General features: G+C 50.9%; 2 protein-coding genes across 4 annotated transcripts in view; both read right to left on the bottom strand.

The window, feature by feature from the left end:
• The window catches only part of Skor1 (SKI family transcriptional corepressor 1), a 57,537-nt gene that overhangs the window by 11,493 nt on the left and 26,420 nt on the right, over window positions 1-19,624 (bottom strand). The gene's annotated exons all lie outside the window — the stretch shown is intronic.
• Window positions 14,518-19,624, bottom strand: part of Map2k5 (mitogen-activated protein kinase kinase 5) — a 226,341-nt gene continuing 221,234 nt past the window's right edge. For all 3 annotated transcript variants that reach the window (XM_041679391.1, XM_041679392.1, XM_041679393.1), the window contains one exon: window positions 14,518-14,986. In XM_041679391.1, the coding sequence (XP_041535325.1) occupies window positions 14,882-14,986 (105 nt within the window). In that variant the 3' untranslated portion in view covers window positions 14,518-14,881. The remainder of the gene's footprint in view (window positions 14,987-19,624) is intronic.

The following is a 19,624-nucleotide window of genomic DNA, read 5'->3' as shown; positions in this document are numbered from 1 at the left end:
CCCACCGCTCCTGACTGTGGGAGCAGGCTGGGGGTGCACTACAGAGAAAGTCACTCTCCTTTCTTCACTGGGCAAGGGACTGGGGAACTGGGTTTGTGCCCCTACCCCAGTATGATAGGAGTATCATTCCTAACAGGCCTAAAGCAAGAGCTAAATCATAATTGGGGGAGGCCTGGAACCCAGGCCCACGAGGACTGGGGTCAATTACAGGGGTTCGACGTCGCTGTTTTCTAGTGGTGAGGGGTCCGTTTTCTGGACGCCGAGACATCACCTCTTGGTACTTTCTCTATACCCCACAGTGCTCCATTTCCTTCTCTCTCTCTCTCTCTCTCTCTCTCTCTCTCTCTCTCTCCTCATTTCCTCCCATCCCCATCGGGCTCTTTTTATCTTAATCTATGAGTTACTAGTAGCACACCCCTCGCCTGTTTTTGGGTACCCCCTCGGCCATTTTCACCTCCTCTTCCTGCCCCCGTGGCATTAAGTGTCCTTAATGGACACGTTAATTAAACTGTAATTAATCATACTGTCCAACCCAAGTTTGAACAATTACCCTAATCAAACAGAAGTTAATAATGGCAAGGATGGCCCGGGGCGCGGCGGGCCGCCGGGGCAGGGGTCGCGGCGGCCACAGCGGCTACTGGCGGTGGCAGCAGCAGCGAGTGCAGCCTGTCCTTGGAACCTGAGCGGCTCCATAAATCTTCCGCGGGTAGCGGCTCCGGGTCGCCCTCGCCCCCGCCCTTTCGTTTTCCTTCTGGCTCTGGGTTATGGGTCCTCTTTTCTCCAGTGTTTCAGCTCCGGTGGGGTCACTTCCCGTTCTCTTCCACTTCTCACTTGCTCATGTCCTGCTCTGCGCTCTGGCTCGAGGAGACCCCACGAAAGGAGCCTAGGGTACAGTTAGATGGCTCAGGCCTTGCCCCCGGAGGCAGGAGGTACCAGGCCTGGGTCGGAGTTCCAGTCTGTTCTCGGAAGCCACCCAAACAAGTTTGAAGGCTCCATTTCTTCCAGATGAAAGTCTCGCTTTCCCCTCTCTCAGTTTCTCCCTCTCTCTTGCTTCCTCCCCGTCTCTCACTTTCCTCAGCGCTGAGCCTGTTCAGGACCTCTTCTTTGGCTCTCCCCTTCCAGCATCTCTCCCAGGTGCTACCTCTGTCCCACTCCAACTCTGTGCTCTTACCCGCCCCACCTTCTTTTGGCGGGAAACAGCCTGTTTTCGGTCCCTGCACCAGATGCTATCCTCAGCTCTCCCACCCCTGCTCCTCTTCCCTCCCTCGGCCCAGGCTCCCCCATCCCATAATTACAATCCCACTCAGTAATTATTCCTAGACGCCTAATGATTTTTTTAAAAAGCACCCTCAGAATTTGGTATGGTGGTGACAACGATTGAGAAGTCCTGCGCCCCCGGGGTGGTGGAGTAGGAAGGGGAGGACGAAAAGTCCTCTTCCCGAGGGGTCTTGCCTGTTTTGCCTCTATTGTACTGCCAGGGTTAATAACGTCTCCGGGACTGGCCTCTAGACAGTGCCGGTAGCCAGGAGACAGAGCCCCTGGGGACCTCTCATACAAAGGGTCCCACTCTAGGTACTGCACTAGCGGACGACCGGTGTGGCCGCGGCTCCTTGTTCAGCACCAAGCTAGGGACAGCTCCCAACCCGGTCCCAGTCTTCGTTGTGGCAGCTCCAGATAATCTACGGAAGGCCCGTGGAGAGGCTTGGGGAATTGCCACTGCTTGGGATTGGTTTCTGGGGTGCTTGTCTGGGGCCCCGAGATCGAGCCAGTTCCATAGCAACACTACTGTCATCCACATTTTAAGATCCGCCAGCCTGTTCTCACAGCAGCCACCATCGAGCATCCCCATTTCACAGGAAGGGAAGAGTCAGGCACTGGAAGCCAACAGAGCTGGGTTCTTCCTTCAGTAAGACCGACCGACCGCGTAGGCTGAGCTACACCCAGCGTGCCCTGTCTGACACTCTGCAGAGGGGGTCTGACCGAGTGAAGGGACGGGGAGGAATGTGCAACCTTGGCCTGGGTATGGAGGAAAGATGCCTCTTAGGCCCAGGTCATCTGTTCAAGTTCAGGAGGCTAATTGGTGGGCAGAACTGGGACTGGAACTCAGGTTCAGAAGCGAAATGTGATACCCCGACCCTTTTTTTTCCAGTGGCGTCTCTGGGTCCTTAGATCCTGCGGCCTGCGCAGAGCAGGGAGAATTTGAGGGAGTTGCTGTCCTTGGCCCATCTCTATCCAGTTCTTATTATTAGGGGTTTTGTCTCTTTTTTCCATTCTTGGTTGTGCTCTCCTCAACCCCTCGTCAGGTCCGCGCTGCCCCCTATTTCCAGGCGTCGTTGGGTCCACCCGGGCGCCGGCCTCTAGCGCCATTCGGATTCTGGCTTGGGCCGGGCTGTGCTGACGCGCCTCGTCTCAAGCACATATCTTTTACCAGCTGAATTAACGGCAGTTTTCGTCAGTTAATTAGGTTTAATTTACATAATTAGTACAGTATAAAGAGGATTGGGGATAATCATGGGGTACGTAGCGCTTTCTGTGTAAACACGTATTCTGAATTAAAAATCAGATGTAATTAAGGCGTGCAGGCCCTGTTTAGGCAGGGTTTTAATTGTAATGAATTTCTAATTAACACTCAATGATTGCCAAATGTAAAGGGCTGTAGAATTTTCTTGTAGTTTTGCTAATTTATTGTTTACTTAATATCTGGATATTAGTCCAATGGCCAGATACAGCCTAGCCTACTTCTGCAGCCTTGGCCCCAGAAAGAGACGGCAACTGGGCGGGGCCTTCTGGGCCCCTATTAGAGGTTAGTGGCTATGCAGAGGAAGGAGCCACAGAGGAGCTGCTTGGTGGCCCACCTTATTCTTGGTGTCATTGAGGCCACAAGATAGTCTCTGCTTGGGCTCCAGGTTCTGATGCAAACCTTGCTCATTGGGAACAGGGAGGGGCGAGAGCAGGAGATTGATGGGAGGAGAGAGGGGTCTGGTTAAATTAGTCCACAAATCTTTACACACAGCAGACTTTGTCTCTGGCTGGTGGGCACTGGCCAGCACTCCGTGGTAGTGTGGGGCTCTCAGGGATTTCTCCCCAGACACCTCTCCGTGAGCAGCTTACTTGTGGGATTCTGAGCTGGGGTGGGGAGGGGTGATTTGCTTATAAGTAGCATGCCCTGTGGAGTGCTTAAGCTTGGGGAGAAAGGGACAGATCACTCTGAGGCCCTGGGAAATGGTCTGGAGGTTTCGGGTTCCAAGGTTTCCTCTGTACTTAGAGATGCAATTTAGGCTAGGGGGAAGAAGAAGGGCATGCTGGACCGGCTTCCTTTGCTCCAGCAGACTGCGAGCTGGGAGGCCTCTGGAGAGGTGTTTGGGACTGAGTGTAGGAGCAGCCGGCTGGCCTGAACTTTTCCCAAGGGGCTCTCCCTTTCCTCGGGACTCTGGGTTGGGTTCCAGCCCATAGTCCAGCTGGCACCCTGGGAGAGGAATGCCATCCACCAGGCTGCTCCAGCTCCTTCTTTGCGTTGGAAGAATTTATTCTTTGTACTTAGAAGTTTACTCCATTGTAAGAAAACACCAGGAAGTTAGTATGACCCAGAGGTTCCTGCCCAGAAAGCCGGGAGCTTTAACTTCTCCCTCCCTGTGACAGGGTCTCCCTCAAAACTGTCTGCTACTGCTGGCCGTTCTATTTTCATCTTTGACCCAGGAGTAGGTTAATGCTTCTTCTTCTTCTTCCTCCCCCTCTTCTTCTTCCTCCTCCTCCTTCTTTGTTTTTTTTTTTTTTTTGAGGGAGTGTTTCTCTGTAGCTTTGGAGCCTGTCCTAGAACTAGCTCTTGTAGACCAGACTGGCCTCGAACTCCCAGAGATCCGCCTGCCTCTGCCTCCCATGTGCTGGGATTAAAGGTGTGCACTGCCACAGCCCTGCTAGGTTAATGCTTCTTGATCACTTATCTGTGTTTTCTGTCTCTCACACTGGAGTGCAACATTCTCTGTTGTAACCAGGTCCACGGGACAGGGCTTAGAACACAGTAGACCCTTAGCATGTTTGTTGAATGAATGCGTGAACAACATTCGATGGTGAGGGCTGTAGGGGGTCCAATGCCCAATGTGATACTGGGGTTCTATCTTTCCAGGTGCTGTTTGAGAGCCTTGGGCTTCCCATCTCCCACATGGACTCAGGCAAGGCCTCTGGAGCAAGATACCCCAAGGTTTGCCAAGCTTCTGGTGGTTGCAAAAGGCACCCTTCCCACGGGCGCCTCAATTTATTCTCCTGAGGAAGCTGCTTGAAGAACAGACTCTGGAGCCAGCAAGATCTGCTCTGGGCTGGGAGTGATACTGGAAGCCTATAATCCCAGCATTTGGAAGGCTGAGTCAAGAGTTCAAGGCCAGTCTGGACTACATAGTAAATTCTAGGCCATTCCCAAACAAAAAGAGATCTGTTACTGTCTGTGCTGGTTTGAAGAGAATGACTCCAAAGTCTCATATTTGAATGTTTGGTTCCCTGTGATGGGCTATTTAGGAAGGATTAGGAGGTGTGGCTTTGTTGGAAGGAGTTGTGTCACTAGGGGTGGGTCTTGAGGTTTCAGAAGTTCATGCCAGGCTCAGTGTCTCTCTATTTTGCCTTCTGCTTGTGGATCAGATGTAAGCTTTCAGTGACTTCTCCATCGCCATGCCAGCCTGCTGCCTGCCATACTCTCTGGCATGATGATCATGGACTTATGCTCAGAAACTTAAGCCAGCTCCCAATTAAATGCTTTCTTTCATGAGCTGCCTTGGTCATGGTGTCTCTTCACAGCAGTTGGACAACGATTAAGACACTGTAGAGTATTGGTATGGAGCCTTGCAGGGATGTCATAAGGACTAAGTAAGTCCCTGGGTGGATGACAGACACATAGCCAGGTATAGGTCCTCCAGGGAGGTGCTTAGAGGGCAAAATTTGGAGGTACTTCCTAAATTTTGGGGTTCTTCCCTAGGCCCCACCCCATGTAAATATACCTCAAAAGTGGTTACTCAGCACATCTGAGCCCTCTCTTCTCTGAGTCTTTCTATGGGGAGGGGCTGTCTTTGGAGTCCAGTCTTCCTGTCTGTGCCCAGGGTTTGGGATGCTGGGCAGACCACCAGATGCCACATGAATTGGAGGAAGATTTGGGATTAGGCCATCAGCTCAACATGGGCTCACTGACCCCTAAGGAAGCAAAATCAACATGTCATTCACATACACGTATGATTTAAAGCAAACAGTTCATCAAGTTTCACATATTCATAGCACCGTGCAAACATCGCCACTGTCCACATTAGGTTCCATCACCCCAAAGAGAAGTCCCATGCCTTTCAGCTGTCGCTCCTGACAATCTCCTGTCTTCTTTCTGTCTCTGTAGGTGTGCTCATGGTGGAGGACATCTCATGCAGATGGAGCCGATCTGACAGTGCGGGGCCCTTTCATGACCGGCTTCTTTAGCTTTGCAAGGCGGTTTCAAGCTTATCCATCTTATAGTGTATATTAGAATTTCATTCCTTTAACATTTTTCTTTCTTTATATTTATTCATTCACACATTCATTCATCGTGTCCACCATGATGCACACATGGAGGTCTGGGGACAACTTGTGGGAGATGATTTTCTCTTTCTATCATGAGAGTCAGGATTGAACGTGAATTATCAGACCTGCTGGCGAGCACGTTGACTAACTGAGATGCCTCGTCAGCTCTCCATTCCTTTTTATCATCAAACACTATTCTGCTGCATGGACCCCACATTTTGTTGACTTGGGTGGTTATTTCCATGGTTTTATTTGGGGTTTTACTGAGTGATGCTGCTATGGATATTTGTGTGGAAGTTTGTGTATGACTCATGTCCTAATTCCTCCTGGTATACACCTAGGTGTGGACATGCTGGGCATTGTGATTCTACGGTTTGCCTTTTAAGGAACCTCAAAAAGTTCCATATGTTTTTAGAGAGGGTCTGTTCTGCCTGGAGAATGATCTACGGTAGCCATACTTGTGGTTTTGAATGAGCGAGTTTATTAAGTATGTAGCAAGCAAAAGAACAAACACAAGTAGTGGATACATAGCACAGCATCATCCAGCCAGGCACGTCAGCGTCCAGTAGAAATGACCCGGGGAGCTCTGCTGAAATCATCACGTTAGTGTTCCTGACCGAGGCATTCCTGCATTCCAGGTGGAGCAAGCAATCTCTCCTTGGGCAAGCTTCTGCCTTCTTGATGACACTGCAGGCCTTTTTACACCTACTTTTTTTTTTAGAGGGGTGTGTGTGTGTGCTATAGTGTGCTGTAGAGGTCAGAGGACAACTTTTTGGGGTCAGATCTCTCCTTCCACCTTCCGAGTTCTGGAGAATTGAACTCAGGTTGTCGGGGTTGGCAGCAAGCACTTTTACTTGCTGAGCTATATTGCCTTCCCTGGCTGTAAGAGTCCTCTAGGCTTTCTGTGTATACAGGTCCATTGTCAGCTGTATGAGTGGCAGTCACTTCTCACTATATGAGCTGGCTTTTCCACACTCTCTTCTTTCCTCTAACTTTCCCTTTGTAGCAATGGAGACCCACCAGGCTTTTTATAATGGCATTCCCTAAGATATGAACATTTAGAATATTGATGATATTTAATTTATTATTTTTATTTTTGACAATACATATAAGAAGGCTTTAGGGGCTGGAGAGATGGCTCAGTGGCTAAGAGCTCTTATGATTCTTGCAGAGGATCTGAGTTCAGTACCCACATGGTGGCTCACAACCATCTGTAACTCCAACTCCAGGGAGTTCAAAGCTCTGTTCTGAACTTCAAGGGTACCTGCACTTACACACACACACACACACACACACACACACACACACACACACACAAACACAATTAAAAATAAAATAAACCTTAAAAAAGATTTTGTTATAGGAGTCATTCTTACTTTCTTTTTGCTTTTTCTCTTCCTCCCCTTGCCCCCCCCCACTTTTTTTTCTTTTTGACCAAAATCTCTCTCTGTCCCGCTTTTTTTTCTTTTTGACCAAAATCTCTCTCTGTATCGCAGGCTGTCCTGGAGCTCACTCCGTAGACCAAGCTGACATCAAGCTCACAGAGATTTAAGATCCATCTGCCTCTGCCTCACAGTGCTGGGATCAGAGGGTTATGGTTTCAACTTCCTCATCTTCATCCACCTTCCACCCATCCTGAGTTAGTTTGGGTGTGTGATGTAAGGTGGATGAAAATGAGTGAATGAAACTTGAGGGCTGGCAATGCTGAAGCACGCGTGGGCCGCCCATATATGGCAGTTCTGTTGAACTTGCCCACATTGGGTTTAATGGTCTAAATGGATGAGGACTGAAGGCGAAGGTGTAAGTCACAACAATCCCACACCAGTTTAGAATTATGATTAATAGAATGGTTATTTATTTAAGGGGGAAAAAACTTACAGATCACCGTCTCAGACAACAGCCCTCTGCGCAATCAGGAAGGGAGTCTAGTTGCCGGAAGTGGAGCAGGAAGTAAGAGAGAGGAGAGGGAAGTGGCCGCTTTTTTAAAGGGCGAGAGACCACACCCCAATGGGCTGGTATCTCAGCGGCTATTGGCTGAAGGAGCGGGAGGAGCTCCCGCAACACCTCCCCCTTTTGTTTAAGTAAGAGAGTTCTAAACCTACTATGAAATTATATACAATAAGTACAAATATCCTATTCTAACTAGCTTAGGTCTTGTATAATAAATAACTTGGCCAAGTCATGAGAGAAAAGTAACTACATTTATATAGTCTTCAACCCCATCAAAGATCTGAGAAGGGAAATAATGTTACCTGGATAATTAGGAAGTTCAGTAAAACAACTTCCAAAACATGCAACAAATCACAGAGACAACTGGCTACCTGGACAATCACCCAAAGTCACGTTAGCAGCATTGAAGCAACCAACTTTAGCTAAGGCCTAACATAACTGACATACCATTTTCAAAGGTAAGCAACTTTTCAAAACTATCTTACCCTGTCTTGGCAGGATATGACAGTCCTGTTTTATTCATTGATGCACGCTCTGTATCTGTCAGTGGTTGAGGTATGGGCATTTCTTTGCCCAAAGGCCAGTTCTGCCAAAAAGAAAGGCTCCAGGTGGAGTGTCTTTGGTGCTCAACATTCTCTCAGGAATAGAGCGGTGTTGCCAGGAGCAATTGTGTCTCATTACCACAAAACTCTGAGTTAGATTAAAGGCCATTTTCTACAGCTCTTTGAAGAGGTTGAAGATTTTCTATCTATACTGAATATAATCTGTATATATCTAAAGAACCTGATTAGTCTCACAGTCTACTCGAGGTGGAGCCTGGGGAGCCCCACAGAAGTTGGAGAGGATTGTATTGCAGGAAGCCAAGGGGTCAGGACACCATGAGAACACAGCTCACAGAATCGACTAAGTAGGGCTCACAGGGGCTCACAGAGTCGGAAATGACAATCATGGAGCATGTATGGGTCCAAACTAGGTCCTCTGCACACACAGTATGGTTGTGTAACTGGGATGGTGGTGTTGAGCAGTGGGAGTGGGGGTATCTCTGACTCTTTTGCCTGATCTTGGGACCCTTTTCCTTCTACTGGGTTGCCTAATCCAACCTTGATATGAGGGTTTGAGCCCGGTCTTGTTTTAACTTGTTATACCACGTTTAACTTGTTATACCTTTTGGGTCTGCTCTTTTGATGAAGGGAAACAGAGGAAGAGTGGATCTAGGGGAGAGGGCAAGTTTGGGGGATGACTGAGAAGAGCATAGGGAGGGGAAACTGCAGTCAGGATGTAATATATGAGGAAAAAAGAAAATAAAAAAAGAAGAGAAAAAAAAACAAGAAAATAGAAAAGGAAACAAAACCCAAAGCATTTTGCTATAAAACAGCACCTGTTCATCCTGTTACCTTTGAGACCTGCAGACTAGTAGCCAGAGAGGAGAGCAGCCACAGCCCTGCCATGCCAGTCCACACAGGCAGTGCCTCTGGGGAGGTCGGGGGGAGGGGCAGAAGTGCTCTGCAGCCCTAGCTGCCTTGCCAACCTGCATCTGAGCTCAGTTTCTCCAGCTGTGACTCGTCCCAGCTTCCACTTTAGGCCGCTGGTGTGAGGAAACAGTGAAGCAGGAAATAAACACCAAGACACCATGGTTAGTGGGGAGAGGCCCATGGGCAGGGCTCCTCTACCTCCAGGTGAGATAGGCAGGGAAGATGTCCCAGTCTGAAGGGCTTGGCACAGCCAGGGAACATAGCATTAGTCTCGTGGAGGGAACATGGATGTGGGGGTGCTATTCCAGGCCCTTTCGGGAGAGCCAGAAGGACCAAATCGGACTAGGACGAAGGGAGTTTGCTGTGCTCAGCCCGCAGTACAAGACCAATGGGATTTCTCCTGTTTCTCAGAACTTCTCTGTAAGCATAGTGCCTGTGTTCGTGATGCTTGTGTGTGCTTATGTCTGTGCAGGTGACACATTCCTGTGTGTGCGTGTTGGGGCAAGAGGACACTGGGTGTCCTTAATCCCTAGAGGAAGACTTCCCACTGAATCTGGGACCCGTCACCTTCCAGTCAGCCAGAATTGCTGGCCAGCAAGCTGTAATGACCCTGTGTCTCCCTCGTGTCCCCATGGTGCTGGGGTTACAGCCACACTTGGCCTTTACATGGGTGCTGGGGATCCTAGCGCAGGTCCTCATGCTTGTATAGCAAGTGTTCTTACCCTGAGCATCTCCCCAGCCCCTGCTTCTCAGAACGCCTTCACCTGCCACTGGACTCTCGTTCCCACATGCTGTCCCCATTCCCCCAGAAGTTGGGGGAAAGACAGAAAGAATGAATTCCTAGGAGGGCCCAGCAACACAGGGAGACTGGCTGCCTTTAACTAAGTCTGCGGGAAGGAGAGACTTTTTATCCGCTGCAAGTTAATGCAAGCTGTTAGGGAGATAAATAAATGACAGAGCTGCCGATGGACTGTTGGGCTCAAAGCAGGGACATTTGTCTCACTTTAGAAGAAGGACCTGGAGGGCTCAGCCCCATCGACTCGTTCATTGTGCTGTTATCTGCCAGAGAGGTGGTGACACCATTGCAATTAAGACAAACTTTAGTCTGTAAGTTCCTGCTTGCAATCTTGGGGCTTCAAAACAAGACAAATGATCCCGCCAAGGAAGGAAACAAAGTCTTTTCCAGACTGTGTCCAAAGTCACCGCGAATGTTTGTAGTTGTTCAGCAGAAAATTTGTCATTATGAGGCCCGGCTCTGCTGGCTTTCCCATTTGACATCTTCAATGCCCTCTGTGCCTCATGATAGCCTGGGCCATCTGTGGGGCCTCCCCTGGCCTCCCCAAGTGGCCTCATCCCCTGCCAGTGCTCTTCTCCTGCCAGCCTGCCAGTTAGATGTAACATTTGCCAAGGCAGGGGCTGATAAAGCCAGTACCACGCGATTCAGTATTGCCATGGAGGGCACTGGCTTTGTATCCTCTCCCACACCCTAGTAGCCAGGTCCCACCCACAAGGACCAGACTAAGGGTCGGCATCCTAACATGTTGGCTGCTTCTACCTGCCAGGCCCCCTAAGGCCTCCTTCCTGTCTGTGCTCCTTATCCACCATCCCGGCTATCATTTCCTGCTACTGTGCCTGGCCCTGACCCTCGCCTCTGTCTCCCTCCTGCAGGACCCCCACCCCCACCACCAGCAACCCTGCCTTTGGATGGAACTTTCCAGTTGCATAAACTGAAAACCTTGGATCCCCTAAATGTGGACTTGGTCCAGGGTGTGGACTTGGTCCAGAACCAGTCTCAGGGGTCCAATTGACCCAAAGAATGAAACCAGGACCCCATGTAAGCTGCTGTGAGTTCACAGGGCCCCTGTTCCTGTTACTAGGACCTTGAGACAGGGTCTCTGCTCTCTCTCCACATAGCCTCCTTCTCTGATCTTCTTCCCCACTCCAACTCATATGTTAGGGGCTGCACCAAAGCCAAGAAAGGGTCATGGACTCTGGGGTCCAGGGTCCTGTGAGTCCCCAAACTATGAACAGAATTGTGTGTGTTTGTGTGTGTGTGTGTAAGGGTGAGTGCAGGCATGTGTGAGTGTGGATGGGTGTGTGTAACTGTGTGCAGGTAGATGGGTGCTTGTTATTCTGGGCTGGGGATGTCCACAGGGGATCATGGCTCAGGCCACAAGAAGACTGCCAAGACTCAAAAGCCCTGCCACTTCACGCCAAGTGGAAACTGAGGGCCAGAGGGTTGGTGTGAGGCTGGTCTCTGGGTCTGGCTGAGGTCCCACCTCTTCCCGTGTTGCCGTGGGAAGCACGGTGCACAGCATTCTTGGTGAGCAGATCCCAAGCTCCACTCCTAAGAGGACACTGCCTTTGCACTTCAGAGTTTAGGGGCCTTTGTGCTGGAGTGTGGGGTGCATGTGCTGGAGCTTGGATGGAACCCCAGTTAAGAGTGAGTGCCAGACAGTAATAATTTTCTACTTACTTGTTGGTGACCTTGAGCAAGTCATTCTGCCTCCATGATTTTGCTTCTCCATGCATAAATGGGTGAAAACATGACCCATTGTCTATGGCAGGGATGGTGGAGGAAATTAAGCAGGTGGATAGTAAGTTCAAAGCACACAACCTGGTTTGGAACAGCTACTCTCTCCCCGTCTTCTGAGTTGGCATATAGCTTATTTTGTAGTGTCGGCTTGCCTAGCATCCCTGAGACCCTGGGTTCAATCCTCAGCACTACAGAAAAGTGGATATGGTGGTACATACATGCTTGCAATTCTCCGCATTCTGGATGTGTTCCCAGTGTGGAGGCAGGAGAGCCAGAAGTTCAAGGTCATCTTTAGTACCTAGTGATTTGGAGGCCTATCTGGACTACATGAAGCCCTATGTCAAGCCTCCACCACCAGCTCTCAACAACAGAATCAGTGACAGCCCCTGCTCACCTCTACTGAACCAGAATTGGGGGACAATGGTTACTGATACATCTTCAAAGAACAAGGCTGAACCTTAAGTCTGGTAGGTAGCTGGTTCAGGTTTTGGGGTGTTCAGGATCAAGGTGCCCTTCTTACAGCGCTCCTCTTGTCAAGAAAGCCTACCTCATGCACTGTTCACAGATCTTGCCCTTGGCACTGGTGTAGGATGCACCGTCTTTATGGCCTGGGTCTCACGAAATTCTGACTGCATCAGGCCCTGGGCAACAACAGGAGTTCAATGAGAGGAACAGAGAGATCTGGGCCAGTGGCAGGCCAGCACTCTGAAGTGTCACTGAAACCAGACAGCGGCTCCCTGGAAGGACAATGAAGCCTCCCATGAGGTCCCTTCCATGGGGCACTGGACAGAGCGCAAGCTGAGAATGACAGTTCCACCATGGTGGCCATTTGGACAACAAACAAATGTTTATCACGAGCCTCTTCAGCCAAGGCTGTTTCTCTAGGTCTGTGAAAAGGCCCTGGCTGGTGAAGCCTCCATTCTAGTGGAGGACGGAGGACGGGAAGGTGAAAATAAACAATGGGTTTATCACAGTTGCCAATGAGATGGAGGTAACTGGTACAGGCGAGGGAACCCTAGGCCTGCACGGGCAGGCATGTGGAGGACAGAAGTGGATGCCAGGTGCCTTCCTTGGTCCCTCCCCACTCTATCTGCTGTGCCTGGGAGTGAGAACAGTGGCGGGTGTTTCAGCAGTGTGGGTGGCAGGTCTTCCTGGGAGGCCACCTGAGTGAAGATCTGTAAGGTGAAATGAGTCATGTAGACGATGGTGGGAGAGAGGGCCAGGCATGCCCAGCCAAGGTCAGCAGGTGTTGGCATCACACCGCTAGTAACACGGAAGCCCAAACAGGCGTCTAGCCCCAGCTCATTCAATAGCTCACGGCAGGTGTACCCCCATGCAGCGAATCTGAGGCTCATTCAGTAGCTCACGGCAGGTGTACCCCCGTGCAGTGAATCTGAGGTTTAGGGTCCCCGCACTTCTCAACTTCCCATCTCCTTTTGCAGTTGTTTGTTTTCCTTTGTCAGGAGGATGGAGGTGGGTATGATCTGAATCTGAAGTTTCTTGGCTTTCTTTACTTTACTGAGAAGACCTAATCACATGACTCCCTATTAAACAGGGCGTTTCTGGGAGATGTAGTCTTTCCAGTATCCAGCTCCATATAATGGAGGAAGTGTGAACACTTGGTGTTTTCTTGCTTTGGCCCGGAGGTGGCTACAACAGAAACAGAACTGGAAGTAACAGGACTTGGAGTCAGTGATGTCACAGGGTAACACAGGCATGGGTGGATCTCTGTTGTCCTTCTTCCCGCCTCCCTCATCCTTGTGTATGTACCTGTGGTGTATGTACACGTATGTGGGCAAATGTGCATATAGGTGTGCATGCCTGCGTGCACATTTGGAGGTCAGAGGTTGGCATCAGCTGTCTTCTCTGGTAGCAAGTCACTTTATTTACCAAGGCAAGATCTCTTGATGACCTGGAGTCCTCCACTTAGGCCAGTCTAGCTAGCCAGCTTACCCAGGGGATCCTGTCTCCTGAGGCTGGGATTACAGGCAGACTGGTTCTGGGGATCCACAGTCTGGTCTTCGCACTGGGAGGCAAGTGCTTATTCACCCCCTCCCCTTTAAGCTATAGGCTTATGTAGCCCAGGCTGATTCTTAACAGAGAATGACCGTGAATTCTTGATCTTTCTGCCTCTATCTCCTGGATGCTGCAGGCATATGCCTGCCCTTTGGCTTGCTCTGAGTGGCTTAGGAAGCTCTGAAAGTCAGGATCAACAATTCTGCATGGTGTTCTAACAGGTTTCCCTAGGTGTCGAGAGGAAGGCTGCCTTCAGGGGAGGTGACATTGGAGCCTGGTGGGATGTCACTGTAGTGGTTGGTAAGAGGCATGCTGAATATGTCCATGAGCCTGGCCTCTATCCCCGGTACTACCAACAGTAGAGAAAAAGCCCTCAAACATGGATGGGGGAGTGGAAAGGAGGGAGGCAGAGTGGGGAGCCAAGCCTGCTCCCTCTGCACACTTGTTTGTGCATCGGGAAGGCACTGTCACTGAAGTAACCCAGCAGGGCAAAGAGGGCCTGGATGGGGTTGGAGTTTGTGTTTGGGCGTGTGTGGGTGTCTCTTAGACCAGGTGGCAACTGGCCTCTCAGCGTTTCCCTCATCCTCTGCAAAAGGTGGACAGCTATACTTTCTCCAGGTGGCTGCAGGATTACCTCAAGTGGCCATGAGTGGCCTGGGTCACAGGCAGTAAGAAAGGCTAGTGGCTGCTGTGGGAAGCATTGTGAAGGCCTCTGAATTCCTGCCCCTCACTCTGGGTGTCTAGATTCCTCCTCGGCTGCTCCTAGCCATGTCAGTGTTGCTGTTGGTTTGCTGCGGGGCCTATAGCTAGCTCCAGACCAGGAGAGGACTACACCACGATCCGAGCCTTGGGATCAGGACACTTTGCTGTGGGACTTGGTGCATGCAAGTCCTGGTTTCTCATGTGACAACTAAGCTGGGGCATGGGCCTCAACACCGAGCTGCAGGAAATGCACAGGATCTTGCAGGTGCCCCTGTCAAATGGGGATGTGTATGACAGACTTGTCAAGACAGATCCGATGCAAAACCACAATGCTTTTATTCCCATCAGTGCTGCTGTAGGGCCTGACCCTTTACAATGAACAGTAGGGAAATGTAAGGGGGTGAGGCCAGAGGAGGCGCCATTCTTATAACCCATCACCCTCCCCCACACCCTCTGCACTCTCTCCACCTGCCTTATTCATTGTCATTCCCCTCCCCAGGGAGGAGGGGTTCAGCAGAGGCTGGCTCTCTTGATGGCTCCCTAGGTAGGGTAGGAGGCGAAAGCAGGAGGCTGGGCCCAGTACAGCTCTTCCCAATCAGGCAGCAGACGGAGAGGGGTCACGGCTTGTTGTATCCTTTGGTGACTGGTCCTGGGTAGTCAGTATCCTGCTGAGGCCTCATGGGGGTCCCTGCTGGCTCCGCCTCTCTTCTAGGGCTCTGCACACCCACATGGACACCACGGTGGAGTTTCCATCATTGAACTGCACGATGAACGGGTGACCCTGTGGGGAAGAGCAGGAGGTGTGGCAGCAGTCCCCAGGCTAGGGGCCTGGTGCTGAGGATGGAGCCCAATTGGCAGAGTCCTTGCCTAGCTTAATGCAAAGCCCCGGGTTAGATCCCCAGTACCATAGAAACCAGGTGTGCTGGTGTGTGGCTGCAGTCCCAGAACTTGAGAGGTAGAGGCAGGAGAATCAGGTGGTCAAGATCATTCATGGAAAGTCTGAGCTACTTAAGATCAAACAAAAAGACAGGTAGGCATCTCAGTAGCTGTCACATCCACGGTGTGTTCTAGCCTGGACCTGATTTCTCTTTTTCGGGAACCCTACGTGGTAAGGAAGGCAGGCTAGAATTGGTGCACGGTCTCAGCAGGTCACAGTGCTTGAAGGCAGCCTGGACGACCTGCTTGATCCTGGGAGCCCACATGGTGTTAGTGAGAACTGACCCTGCAAAGCTGCCCTCTGATCGACACAGAGGAAGCCAGGAAGCATGAGACTTTCTCTAGGAAGCTCAAAAGTGCAGCTTGTCTTAACACCGGCCGTGCTCTGCCTGGTCCTTTCTCTGCTCAGTTTCACGACGTAGCTACTAGGCCAGGGCCTGGCCTCTGGGTAGCCAGCTTTCCGGTCCAGTTGCTGCCCAGAGAGCAAAGGATCATCTTGTCAGAGGTGGTGTCAGTCCCTGTTAGTCTCCTCCTTTGTCTCCTGCACCCCTGCACGTGAAGCACAGTCTGCAAACGAAGCACATACCTCACTCCAGGAGGAGTGCTGAAGGGTTGAGGGCAGAGGGCTGGACTTTGGGAGGGGGGCAGCTTTGTTTCCATGTGGCCCATCTCCTGGTCTAACCTACTTAAACCCACAGCCAGGCCAGGCTATATTTAGCAGGCATCCTCCCCTCGGTTCTGATACACTAAGACCAACATTCCCAATCTCAGGATGTTGTCTGGAGCTTCCAGGGAGGGGGGGCCAGAAGCGATCAAGGACAAGCCACAGGGCTGTCAGAGTCACAATAGGAACAAGAGACTGGAAAGCGTCATTTCAGTCACCAAGTAGCTTTCTTGACCAAACTTTGTAGCCTCCATGGAAAACGGGCCCGGGGAACTATAGTTTGTGAGCAGGGTGATGATGGATCCCTGATGCTCACCCCAAGCCCCTGCTTCTCTGCCCCCCAGCTGCCTCTTTCCTGCTTTCCCATTTTATCTGAGCCTCTCTCGGACTCTGTCCCTATTGTCTTACAGGGCTTTAAGCTACTTTCCAGTTTACCTGGCTGTGACTTGTGGCCCTGGGAACGTGCTAAGCATCTCAGTGGCCAGCAATAACCTCAACACATCTTCTGCCCCATGGCTGGGCAGAATGTGGTTCTGCGTGTCCTGACCCCAGCATCTACCAAGATCCACAGAGAACCAGGTAGAGCATGAGGAAGGGAAGGAAGGCACACTACCCAGGCTTCTCCAGCCTCTTTGGGAGCTTGTGTCCAATTGAGGACCCAGGGCTATGCCTAAAGCCTAGCTGGGCGCCATATTATCCCTTATGGCACTGTGGCAGGGGGTTCAGACATGAGTGTGGGACCCCAAGAAAGGGTATTGAAGTTAGGCTGGTGGGAACTGTAGGTGGCACAGGCCTGGGTGGGGTGAGACAAGAGATACTCCATTTTGTCTTCCATATGCTTTCCTGTTCACACTTGCCCAGCCCCTGCCTGCTTTCACGACGGCTGCCTAGAGAGAGAATGCTCTTCCTGAATTCCTGTGCACGCTCTTTTCTGGACTTGGGAGAGGCGACCTTGTGCCCTTCTGAAGAACAAAGACAGAAGCTGTGCTCAGGAGGACGGGCCCCTCCCCCAAAGCCCAGGGTAACACAGTGTCATTTTCCCAGAATGCCTGGTGACTTTGGGGCCATATGCTCCATCACGGGTATCATCTGTCTGAGAACAGGCAGAGTGGAACTGCAGGAGGGGAGTGGAGGCATTCCTCCTCAGCCCAGGAAGGGCTGATGGCTGCATGGGCGCCCTGTGTCTAAGGTCACAGAGCTGAACCTTTCTTCCCTCTGTCTCCAGAGTCCAACCCTTGGATCACACCACACTTTCTCTTTAGATGGGGTGGAAGGCATGGCACCTGCCTGCAGGAAAGCCCTGCCTCAGAGCAGGGGGACTGATGTCATCTGCCTGCTGATGTCAGCATCCCTGGCTCTCAGAGCTACAGGGCCCAGACCTTGAGGTCAAGGCAGAGGAACCATCAGAAACAGTGGCTAGCAGCAGCCGTAAACCCTGGCACTCCCTCCGAGGAGCTTGTCTGTCTTGTTCTCCCCCAAACACACTCCTGCGGTTTTTCCTGTGGCACACACTCTGCTCCCGGTGTCCTTGCCACCTGAGCACCTGGTCCTAACTCCAGTCTGACCACCAGCTAGGGCAGGCAGCAGTAGCCACAGAACACTCCAATGAAGTGGCTCGCGTTGAAGCTCGTGCACAGCTGGGGAATCTTGAGCTCACCTGCAGAGCTCACCCTTGCCCACCAGCGACACTAGGAGGGAGAGGACCACCAGGATCCCGAGTACACGGGTAAGACTGTCCTAGGCCTCTTGGTCATTCTCCAAATTAACAGAGTCCAACAAGTTGCTGGAAGCCTGCCAGACAGGACTGCCCAGTAGTTGGGGTGCCTGGAGAGGGCTCTTGACTTCCCCTCACGGGGCCTCTGAGGCTCATTGGGAGTCTTTGGGCATCTTCCTGGAGGATTCTAGCCCCCCCCCCCCCCATCTCAGCATCGAGGCCAGACTGTTCAGATCTACATGACCTCAGACCTGTGGAGCCACAGGGTGTGGGGCATGCTGGCTTCTAGAGAAGTTTCATTCTGATTCTGTTCAGGGATACTTTAATCTGTCTTAACAACTCAACTAATAAAAACAACCCATGCTCAGCCTTGTTCAATAAAAGTACTACAATGAACACCCTGCATTATGATGTTGTTCTTCTGCAGGTCTTAGGGGGCAAAGGCGGTCAACTTGTTCAGTCTGGGCACCTGTTGCTGCCTTCAGATGTGCGGGCTGTGTGCTGCACTGGCTATCTGTAAACACCGGGAGCCGTGATGGCCCACTCTGACTGTACCTGAGGATAAAATCATGGGAGCACAGCACCAGCGCCTAGGCACGTGGCCAGCCGGGTGACATGGTGAGGTGGGGTGGCCAAGGCTGTGCTGACTGTCTCACGGCATCAGTTCTGAAGCCCTGAGCAGCTCCATCTGCACTCTGTGCTCGCGACAAGAGTTCCCCCTCAGCACCACTGTCAGTGGCCAAGTCTTGCAATAAAACTTTCCTGCTACTCCTTTAAAATATTAAACATTAATTTAATTTTGGTCATGTGCATACATGTATGTCTGTGTGTGGGTACGTGAGCATCATGAGTGCAGATGCCTGTGCAGTCCAGGAGAGGGCATCTGATGCCCTGGAGGTGGAGTTACAGGTGGCTGTGAGCTGCCTATGTTAGGGCCAGGTCTGGCAGCACAGTCCTACAAACCCAGCTATTTGGGAGGTTGAGGCAGGAGGATCACAAGTTCAAAGCTTATCTGGGTTACAGAGTGAGTTCGTGGCCAGCCTGGTTAAAAAGAGGGCTGAGGATACAGCTCACTGGTAGAGTGTTTGCCTGGCAAACACACAGTCCTAGGTTAAATAACCAGCAGCACACATGTACACACCCACGCCGCACCAACACACACACCTCTGCCTTTTATATGAGCAGAAAATGCTCTCCTCTTCCCCTCCCTCCCTCGTGCCCTCCCCTTCCTCCTTTCTTCTTGTAACACTGCTGAAATTATCTACTTAAAATTCAGGTTAAGAGTGCCAAAGATGTCTCACCAGTAACACCTCTTGCCCCACAAGCACCAGGGCTGATGTGTTCCCCAGAAACAATGTAACAAGGCCAGACATAGTGGGCCCTTAAACCAGAGCAGATGGGGTGGGTATGGGTGGATAGGGCAGAGACAAACTTCAGGCCAGTGAGAGGCTCTGGACAGCTCCTGAGGATGACACCAGCAGGTGTTTCCTGGGCTCTACACGCCACATCTGCACACACTGTAACATGGACACTTTCAGACACACACACTTACAAACACAATTCAAATTAAAGACAGGTGCAAACACTGAGTATTGTTATGCATTTAGTGCTTCCTCAAGTTTTGCTAAGTTAAGCTAAAAATGTATGTGATCACTTAGATACTAGAATTAGGATATGACTTCTTCCTTCCTTTTTTGAGAAAGAGTTTTTCTCTGAAGTCCTGGAACTTGCTCTGTAGACCAGGTTGGCCTCAACTCAAATCCGCCTGCCTCTGCTTCCCGAGTGCTTGCATTAAAGTCGTGTGCCACCACTGTTTGACTAGAATGTAATTTCTACACCAACGGATAGATCACGTACTCGGCAGGCAAGGCAGTTATGCCTATGTTTTGTAAATGTGACCTGCGTGTGGGGAGCAGGCCGGAGTAGCCCCTGTGGAATACTGCAGAGAGTAACAGGCTGAGGAGTCAGCCCAGTGGTTAAGGCTTATGTCCATTTAAGACTTGGTCGGCACCATCTATTATCAAGCATCTCTTTGCATAAATGCTACATAAATTTGGAATTCTCAATTATTTCTCTTCTATATTTCTTTTGTTAATAAGGACAAA

The sequence above is a fragment of the Microtus oregoni genome, unplaced genomic scaffold (genome assembly GCF_018167655.1).
Source record: "Microtus oregoni isolate MIOR12 unplaced genomic scaffold, Mior012 000032F_ref0000030, whole genome shotgun sequence".
In the NCBI taxonomy this organism is placed as follows: domain Eukaryota; kingdom Metazoa; phylum Chordata; class Mammalia; order Rodentia; family Cricetidae; genus Microtus; species Microtus oregoni.
Note: the sequence above shows the minus strand (reverse complement) of the source record. Positions and strands in the feature narration are given on the sequence as shown.